The following is a 10617-nucleotide window of genomic DNA, read 5'->3' on the forward strand; positions in this document are numbered from 1 at the left end:
TCCGCAGCCGTCTCTGTTGCCCTCCGTCTCGTTCCTCGTCCTCCGCCCCACTCACGCTCTCGCCCGTTCACCTCCAATCCTGCTCCGCGCTCTGCTCATGTGATCCTCCCAGCCAATCACTCAACGCCAAAACCATGCGGTCGCTAGCACGTCCCCTAGACCAGGAAATGAACTGTCCAATCCCCGTCCAAGGAAACCAAAACAACGAAGGACCCAGCGGCACTCCCATTGCAGTCAATTAAAGGCACATTTCCACTTTCCTAAACATTTACAGGTTATTGCATCTTCACAGGTAATTATTATAACAGGTATTATAAGTATTATCACAGGTAATAGTTATCACAGGTAAGTATTATCACAGGTAATAGTTATCACAGGTAAGTATGCAGCGACACACACTCCCAGACACACACACAACTTAAAGAGCCTAAAAACTAGCTTCTTAGTTAAACGAAATATTAAACCCCACTTGAACACCTGGGTTACATATATATATATATATATATATAGACAGACAGACAGACAGATAAATAGATGATATCAGGGTATCGATCTATCGATCGATAGATTCAAGATTCAAGATTCAAGATTCAAGATTCAAGATTCAAGATTTTTATTGTCACTCCATGGTACAAGTACCACGTGTGAAATTCTTGTGCAGTGGACTCCGTTTACGACATAGTACAAATAGGCAACAAGCAATAAGTAATAGGCAATAAGAAATAGGCATCAATAGCAATAAGACAGCAATAAGGCAATAAGAAATAAGCATCAATAAGCAATAAGACAAGTCGGTGGCTTATACGACAGTGGCATATTCATTGCACATAGGTGCACATGTCATGTGCTTACGTTAGACGTGTTCAGACATTCCAAATTCGACGTTTTATACATACATGTGCAAATAGCATGTACCTTATTAAACATACACTTAAATTTACAATTAAACGTTAGGCACCTTATTAAACATACACTTAAATTTACAATTAAACGTTAGGCATCCGTAATAGTAGCAGCTGCAGTACGGTACGGTACGACTACTGCACTATTTTGTGCATATTAAGGAGTCTCGTGGCCTGCGGGAAGAAACTGTTCCTCAAGCGATTTGTGCGTGTTTTTGGAACCCTGTATCTCCTCCCTGAGGGTAGCAGGGAGAACAGGCTGTTGTGGGGATGGTTTGTGTCTTTGATGATCTTCAGGGACCTCCTGAGGCACCGCTGGTTGTACAGTTCGTGCAGTTCTGGCAGTTCACCTCCTGTTACGTGCTGGGCCGCGCGCCTCACCCTCCGTAGCGCTCTGCGGTCCATGGTGGTACAGTTCCCGTACCAGGCGGTGAAGCCGCCTGTCAGCAGACTTTCAATGGTGCCTCTGTAGAAGTCCCCGAGGATTTCTTTCCTCAGCCCGAATTTCTTCAGGCGCCTGAGTCCGTGTAGTCGCTGTTGGGCCTTTTTGACAACAGTGGCGGTGTGGCCGGCCTAGGTCAGGTCCTGGTGGATGTTGACTCCCAGGTACTTGAAGCTGTCCACCCTTTCCACCACTGTGCCGTTGATGGTGATTGGGGGGTGTGCGCCCCCCCCCTCTCCTGTAGTCTACAATGATCTCCTTGGTCTTGGAGACGTTCAGAGAGAGGTGGTTGTCCTGGCACCATTGTTCCAGTACCCCCACCTCCTCTCTGTAGGCCGTCTCGTCGCCCCCCGAGATCAGCCCCACGACCGCTGTGTCGTCTGCAAACTTCACAATTGTGTTTGAAGTTTGAGTCGCCACGCAGTCGTGGGTGTAGAGGTCGTACCAGAAGGGGCTGGAGACGCACCCCTGGGGCGCTCCTATGCTAATGGTCAGTGGGGAGGAGGTGAGGTTGCCCACCCTCACCACCTGGCGGCGGTCTGTCAGGAAATCCAGGATCCAGTCGCACATTGCCGATAGATAGATAGATAGATAGATAGATAGATAGATAGATAGATAGATAGATAGATGAGTCAGTGTCACATGCAATGCATTCTGGTTGTTGATTTCCCCTTAAGAGTGATATGGGGAATACGTCAGATCGGCAATACGTCATTTTGTAGGCGCCACATGTTCCCGCCCCCTTTTAGGTGAAACAAAACACAAGCCTCTCTCCCCATTGACTTCAATGTAAAATAGCACAACCAAAAAAAAATATAGAAAAATAACAGAATATATCTTGTTTATTAATTACCCCAAAACACCATGACATGACAATACAACTCGCCTGGCCATAGAATGGGCAAAATACATCAGAAATATTACTTTGACCCATCTATAATCATGTAACTCATGACCCGTCTCTGACCTACTTCCACTGCCACGTCCGACTACTGATCTGAGACCAGCCTAGACCAGAGAGAACCAATCGTGAACACCTGCAGAGATCCAGTCTGATTTTAACGGGTGGGAACTTTTTCCAACAAAGGTTTAAGATGTAGACCGTATTGGAGAGATGTCATCTGATCGCTAGCCAACAGCTAAGAGTAAAAATGAATGGACAGATGGTATGTTTAAACGTTTCAGTCTGGTTATGTGTTAACACCTCTGGGCAGCTAGAGCCGCCTGCCACAGGAAATTAAGTGTGTTTTTAAAATGGTTGGTGAAGCCGTTTTGTCTTGAAACAGGAAATATTGCAGATATGGGGAAATAAATTATTTCATTAAAGATACACCTGATTTGGAAAGTTGGCACTCAGAGCTGACTGGGTTTTTCTACCCAGTCAGTCGTAGATGTGACCATACTAATTTTGACAACACCTGCACACGCACACATACACATGCACTCACAATATACATACAGTAGGCTAAAGGAAGAGATAATTTCTCAAGAGATTTCCCTCAGATAAGACGTACGTAGTCCATGGGCCAGACCAGATTTCAGTACCAGTCGAGTGCACAAATTCTAAGCAAGATTTTTGAAAAGGTACTTTATATGTCCAGAAGATATTTTAGTATGATAGCCTTCAGAATGGTAGCTTTGTCACATGGTTATCAGCTCATGAACTTAGCCAGCCCATACAATAAATTATAGGCGCTGATGCATACATCCTATTCTATATATATATATATATATATATATATATATATATATATATATATATATATATATATATATAGACAGACAGACAGACAGATAAATAGATGATATCAGGGTATCGATCTATTGATCGATAGATCGATAGATCGATAGATAGATAGATAGATAGATGAGTCAGTGTCACATGCAATGCATTCTGGTTGTTGATTCCCCCTTAAGAGCGATATGGGGAATACGTCAGATCGGCAATACGTCATTTTGTAGGCGCCACATGTTCCCGCCCCCTTTTAGGTGAAACAAAACACAAGCCTCTCCCCGTTGACTTCAATGTAAAATAGCACAACCAAAAAAATATATAGAAAAATAACAGAATATATCTTGTTTATTAATTACCCCAAAACACCGTGACATGACAATACAACTCGCCTGGCCATAGAATGGGCAAAATACATCAGAAATATTACTTTGACCCATCTATAATCATGTAACTCATGACCCGTCTCTGACCTACTTCCGTTGTCCGCCTGTTGCTAATTCTCTTCTGTTATTTCCATCAGTCTTTTGTGTTGCTGCTTTCGGCTCTGGTGAAATAAAATCGATCTCCTTGCTCAGCCTTAATATGATGGTGGTTTTCAATTGTTTTGAGAGAGAAAAGGTCAGCTGCTTGGGAACCCCTTGTAGTTGTGTCTTACGTTGGTCGGAGTAATCCTCCCGCTGCGCGACTTTCGCGGGCTGGGAGGACTGCGGGGACGAAGTCCTCTTTCGAGCCCGACAGCATGATATGGGCCCCGCTGAAGGCGGGCCAATATCCAGGGGCGTGGTCCACAGGAGAGCTCCCGACCAACAATGGGCATGCGGCGCCATTGATAGTGGGCTTGTCCTGGATGCTACCAACCGAGGCCAGGCCATGGCCATGGACCAAGGCGAGCCTTGATGACGGTCACGAGACCCAAGGAAAATTCCAGACCGAACTCAGGCCCTGGGCACCGAGGACGGTGGGCTTGTCTCTATAGCTACAAGCCAAAGGCTGGCCCTGAGCCCAGACCTTGGCGAGCTGCCGTCGCTGCCGAGCGCATAGCGCCAGCAAGGGGCAGACTGAGCAGGTCCCTGCTGAGCTCCGGGCCGAAGTTGGGTGAGCTCCAACGATGGCGGGCTCATAGTCCCCCCCTCCCCCAAAGAAGGTGACTAAGAGCTGGCCGGATTACCAGCCGCACGCGCACCCCCACGTCCATGCTGCTGGGGATGAGGGCCACGCATCCTCGTCGGCCGTGGGACCCAGGACGGGCCCACTGCGGCCGGCTGGGGTGTAGCCATTGAGGGGGCACGACCCTGGGGGGGTCGCACCCGTTGGCGTGGGGTGGTTCGAGGAGCGGCGGGCCCCGGAGGGCGGTTTAACGAACGCTCCGTTGCTGCCTCTCCAGCTGCTGGGCCATGTTCTCCACTGATGGCCCGAAAAGGCCCTCAGGAGAAATGTTGGCCCCGAGCAGCCTCTTCTTCTCCAGCTCAGACAGCTGTGCCAGGTTGAGCCAGAGGTGGTGGTGCATGAGAACAGAGAAGGCTATCACCTTTCCACTGTTCTGAGCCAAGCAGTCCACCATACGGAGGGCATAGTCCCTGGCCATCCTGAGCTCAGTATACATCTCAGGGGATGGGTTACCCTGCAGCTCCCTCAGGAGGACGGCCTGGTAACCCTGTAAGATGACCAGGTTATTCGTCATGGCGGCGGACTGACCCGCCACCAAGTAAGTCTTTTCGGCCAGCTTGGCCGTTAACTGGCCCGCCTTCGAAGGCAGTGTCGGCCTGCCGGAGGTGGAGGCCAGATGAGACGCCACCACTTCCTCCAGGGGGGGCATTCTGGAGAATGCCAGCCGTTCCTCGCGGTCGAGCACAGACCACGGGGCCATGCCCGCGCAATGCGGCTTGGCCTCCTGTGGTCTTTCCCACCCTGTCTGCACGGCGCAGACCACGTCCTCACAGACAGGCAAGCGGCGCTGCGGTCAGGATGCCTGGGGTGCCTGGAAAAAGCACCCCTATAGCACTGAGGCAGGGGGCTGGGGTGGGTCGGCCCAAGCGATGCCCACCTTAGCTGCGGCCCTGGACATCACCCCTCTAAACTGCTTCTGGTAGCGCTCGTTCGCTTCCGAAAGAGCTTCCTCCTCCGCATTACTAGTGACGGTGGTAGCAGCGTCCCAGCCCTCTTCCTGGCCGGGGCTCCTCCTGGGGGGTATCGACTAGGGGGGGAATTCACCCTGCTCTAAGAATTAAGGCATGGGCTCATCGCCCCACCTAAACTCAGACTGGCCCTGAAGGCGCTGAGCAGCAGGGGCTTCACCCATGAAAGGGCGGAGAGATTCAATGGACACGCTCCTCTCGAGAGGCGTACAGCTGAGAGGAATGTCCTCCTCAACAAAGAGCTCAGCTCTATGATGCAGCACGGCTAACTTGAAGATAGCACAGAGACTGCAAGACTGAGGGTTTAAAAGCGCCCGTGCAGCGTGCTCGTTCCCAAGGCAGAACATGCACCTATCGTGCTGGTCAAAGTCGGCCAACGTAGCTTTGCACACCGCGCACCCCCTCGCTGACTCTCCCTTCTCCATGCTCATAGCACGAGAAAACAGGAAGCTAACCAGCAGCAAGCTCCCGCAGGGCGCTCCCGGTTAGCGGGAGTACCGTAAGAAAGCTAGCAAACTAGCGTGAAGAAGCTAGGCAGTAAGCCACCCGGAGGCTAGCGAACATGCACGTGCAATGGTAACGAAAGCGGCTAATAGCCTGACCCAAAGGGAAGGCAGCAACACGACCTGCTAAGAGAACAAGCGTGAAAACCACTAGCACAGCTATCGTAAGCCAGAGAGACAAGCGCGAGCCAAACTTACTAGTCACTCTAGGAATAAACTCCTCGGCCGAGGAGAATAACTAGTTGATGCTATTTGCATGGATGCAAGCTAGCTATCTAGTTTAAGAACTGAGAAGCGGCAACACACTCATGTGAAGCAAGCTGACCTAGCTACCGTAATCGCTAAGCTAATACTCTCAGATTAAATCGTTACCCCAGCCGGGGTGAACGTATGCAAGCTACACGGCGGTAGCCTAAGCAGAATATGCTAACAAACACAATAAAAGGCAAGACGCTCTTAGCTTTGATGAGCTCGTCCGTCGCCGCTGGTGAAGAGATGCATGAACGGGTCCCCGAAGCCTGAAGAATTTCGTCCACCGTACGCCTTGTTTAGTTGGGCAATAAAACGGAATTATCTCGGCTTGAGAGTGCAAACTAAGTTAGCACACGGAGCTTTCAATAATACGTTTTAACAGCGGGCTGGAAGAACGAAGGAGTGGCCTCCTGGGATCTGGGTGGACGTGACGTTATCAGGGGGAGAGGAATGTGGGTGGCCGCCTCAGTCGCAGGATTACCACGCCACCTGTCGGTGGGTGGTTCGGTTTTATATAAAGATAATTTTTGGAGCAGAAATAATATTCTTCCAGTGGCTGCGTGCGCAGCGAGATGGCACTAGAGTGAGAGCTTGAGTTTGAAACGAAGTAAAACAGACAGACACACACGACCGATCACATAATCTCCCCCTGGCTTCGCCTCTAAACAATAAGAATACAGCAGGCCAATAGATTTATAGAAAAATGCTAAACGGACGGCGACAAATCCGTACGTCCAGAAAAAGTTTGTAACTGAGTTGAACTTTCTGTCCGTCAAAATGGATGGAAATCTGCCGGAGATCTTGTCAGCGCTGCGCGGACAACAAACAGCTGTCATTGAAAATGAACTGAAATGAATAAATGGAGACGGACGGACACGATGGATGAGTGTGGCCATGGCCTTAGTCAGAGGGCCGGTCACTGACCTGTGGTGAGCTGTCAGGTGCAGCTGGGGTCATAGGGGAAGGGTCGTTCACCTGGAGACGATTCCTCTTCTTACGCAGAGCTGCAACAGCCAAAACTACCAACACCATGGTCAGAGGGTTAGTTCAACTTCACTCTGTCTGACATCTGTTAAACTATCAACACCGTGGTCAGAGGGTTAGTTCAACTTCACTCTGTCTGACAGTCTGTTGCTGCTCTCAATCAAAATACTACTTCACTTTTAGTATAGTAATTAGTGGTTGGTTCACACATCAATTATTTTGAATGAGAAGAGAACGAGTCGTAACAGTTTGCAAATTAAACTGAATTGAAATCTCAAATCGCTTCTAGGCGAGCAGACGAGCTCGATCTGTGGGTTCTGCTGAAGAAAAGAGGCAACTACTTCAGCTGGCTGGCTACTCTTCAAACAATGACCCAAATGAACCACAGTCACAACAAACTGATCAACTCTCAAAGTTCCTTGGTGACAAAGAATGCATTGTTATTATCATCATAGTAAAAGATCATGTGACCCTGTTGTGTTCCATGAATTTGTGATACAGAGCAGCAGAACGGCCATTTATTTATACAAATATGTCACAAATCATACTGCATTAACACACATTAACAAATCATACAGCATTAACACACATTAACACACATTAACAAATCATACAGCATTAACACACTCACCTATTACTGCTGGAATAAGAACGGCATTCAAGGCGACCGAGATGAACACAAAGGTTTGCCAAAACTTCAGCTCTTGTTCCGGCTCTTTGCCATGCCGCAGAGCGACGCCATCAGCTACAACATCACAAAATTAAAGTACAGAGACTCAATCACATGTTTTTGTATTTTTACTTCTTAGTTTTTTGTAACTCGAGCGTCACTCAGCTGACATTTGGAGCACAAACCTCAGTTCCTAGAAAACATTACAAGGACCCAAAAGGAAGGAGGTCAAAGGTCACCCAGCTCAGAGGACTATCTGCAAGACTCACAGAAATGATTTTGGGCTTACTGTATACTGAACAGACTGAACCCCAACATTGTGATAAATAAAATAGTAAATAATGTAAATAATAATAATAATAGTAAATAAGATTTATTCTCAATTCTGAGGCCTGTACTACAAAGCAAGATTTAGGTTGATCCTGAAAAGTTTGGGTTTAACCCAGGTTTAGCCGTACTACAAAGCAAGTTAACTTCTTACCGACATATATTTCCATAGCAACCTTTGCTTCACACTTAACCTGGTCCGCAGCAGGTTAAGTTGCAAGCATAAGATTAGACCTTAAATACACCGCCCACGAACCAATCGAATCAGCAGTTTGGAAAAATGGCCAACCCCTTTCTGGACGAGTTTCCCATCGAGGAAGGAGCACGAATTGTAATGTTGAATTAATCAAGGACTTGCACTTGTTGCAGGCTACATTTTAATTAAGCCCTACTTACCCAAAGTGGTAAGTAGGGCTTAATTAAAATGTAGCTGTAGAATATGTTTTTATATATTAATTTTTGTGCTCTCAAGTAGCCTAGATACGTTGTTTGACCCCGCTGATCGATTGCAGCTGAATAGTGAGTGGAGAAATATCACTAAACCGACATAAAAAGGTTACATACACGTCTCCAAAGCGCACAGTGCCGTGTGCGCAACGGAGCTGAGACTGACGTTGGGTTGGAATTGAAATGGTCATAGCCTACATGAATAGCCTACTACATCTAAGCAATTTAATATGGGATCACCTGCACACAGGCGATCCCATATTAAGTAGATGATTCATATCTAGGCTACTCCTGCATTTTGCAGCTGCAACTGTGTTGCTTTTGGCCTGTATGATGTGATTGAACTTCATATTTCCAGCATCATTATATGAAATATGGAGATATGCGACTCGGCTGACAATAGCCTATATATGTGACCACAAAATAGGCTACTTTTTATCAATGAAAACTATGCCCGCATCGTCTCAATTCAGTTCAGCAGTTTTCTCTTTTATATTAGGATATCATTATTTTATATATGAATTATTCGATCAATGCAACCACACACATAATGAGTGATAGATCATCATAGATCATCATAGATCATCATTATTCATTGAGCATCCCTTTCTAAATCTATGGTCTAAATAGGCTTACAGATTGTGGAAATGTATAGACTGAGATTACACATTTACATTTACAAAAAGCTGCTGTAGGAGACAGAAATCGGTGATCAAAGTAAATCAAATGACTGATGTGAATACAAGCGGCAGCTTTAAACAGTCCGTCAGCAGACTATATCCAATGCGGATTTTCATTCTGACATAGGCTACATTAAATATCCGCTAAAACCTGGGTGTGCCTGCCCGTGGAACTCAGCTGTTCATAATGTGATTGGCTAGCGCACCTCTTTCGCGTGGACACGCGCCTGTGCACGAGCGAAAAAACGTGCGCGTGCACAGGCAGATCCCAGATAAATCCAGCTTCAGTTATCGAGTAGAAAACCAGCGTCGTAGTATCATTAAACTAGATAGCTTTGATCCTGTTCAGTCAAACCAGATCAAAGTGACAGATCGCGGATCTGTTAAGATAGCTTCGTAGTATAGGGCTCTGGAAGAGACATTTCTTCAAAATGTAAGTCTCAAGAAATGACTGAGACTGGAGGCTCAGTTATCATTTGTTAGAGCAGTAGTACTCAACCTTTTCCCTATACTCAAACGCCATGTTGACCAAAAAAAAAGAAAATCTTTGCAAGAGCCACAATCCTTAAAAGTCCCTTTCCTCCCATTATTTATTCTTAGATGTTTATTTATTCATTTATTTTAAGTAGGACTTAAAAGAGCCACAACTACCCATAAAGGAGCCGCATGTCGCTCTAGAGCCTCGGGTTGAGTTTCACTCTGTTAGAGTTTAAAATTACTTTTTTGTCTGTGAGAGAACTGACTTCAGCTCTCAAGCTCATGTTTATGCTACAGTTTGATATGTACACAAAACACACATACGAAGAAGGCAGATTTGTGCATTCTGGAGTCTTCAGGTTAGAAACGGACCAGTTAGGCTAATTTTGTCCTTACCGGAGATGAGGCGGAAGGTGTCCCTGAGGTTCCCATCTTTCAGGGTACAGAAGTAAATCCTGTAATCATCTGTGGTGATGTTTTTAATCATGAATCTGTTTCCCGTCAGCACTGTGTATTTTGGATGAAAATTGTTGTAATTATCTTTGCAGTAGATGGCAGCTTCACTGGTCTTACGAAGAGAGCTCAGGATGGCAACATGGAGCTGGCCGAGCTGCATCCCCCAGAAGATAATTCCACCCGACAGAGAGCAGGTTAATGTTGCGTTGTCGCCCATCACCGCCTTAACCTCCATCACCTTCTCAGCTTGGACACATGTCAGGACAACAGTGAAGAGAACCCACAACAGCTTCATGATCTTCTTCAGCCGAGACTAAAACCAGTCAACTCAACAGACCCAGCCCAAGTGTCTGAGCCTACGTTGCACTTCTTATCTGACAACTCTGTCTGCTGCAACTTACTGAGAAAAATGACCTGACCACAAATGTGGTATTTCCGACTCTTGAACAGGAAGTTAAATATATAGCGTTCATTCTGAATCAGATAGTTGTGGCATCATTTGCAAATATTCAAATTTTGATTTTCAAGTCTCAGGTCAGGTTAGAAAGCAGGCTGCATTCATTCACAAATGACATCACTGGTCCACAAGTTAACTCAAATCAACTCT

General features: G+C 46.6%; 1 protein-coding gene across 1 annotated transcript; it reads right to left on the reverse strand.

Moving 5' to 3' along the window:
* Positions 1–5072: 5072 nt before the first annotated feature.
* Positions 5073–10327, reverse strand: LOC310798245 (uncharacterized protein; the record flags this gene model as incomplete). The annotated part of the gene is made up of 4 exons (XM_083660729.1): positions 9951–10327; positions 7585–7698; positions 6894–6988; positions 5073–5273 (listed from the first exon to the last, which is right to left on the reverse strand). The coding sequence occupies exons 1-4, from the start codon at positions 10303–10305 to the stop codon at positions 5073–5075; spliced, it is 765 nt and encodes a 254-aa protein (XP_083516855.1). The 5' UTR covers positions 10306–10327.
* Positions 10328–10617: the final 290 nt, after the last annotated feature.

The sequence above is a fragment of the Poromitra crassiceps genome, assembly GCF_964638095.1.
Source record: "Poromitra crassiceps genome assembly, chromosome: 2".
Lineage (NCBI taxonomy): Eukaryota > Metazoa > Chordata > Actinopteri > Beryciformes > Melamphaidae > Poromitra > Poromitra crassiceps.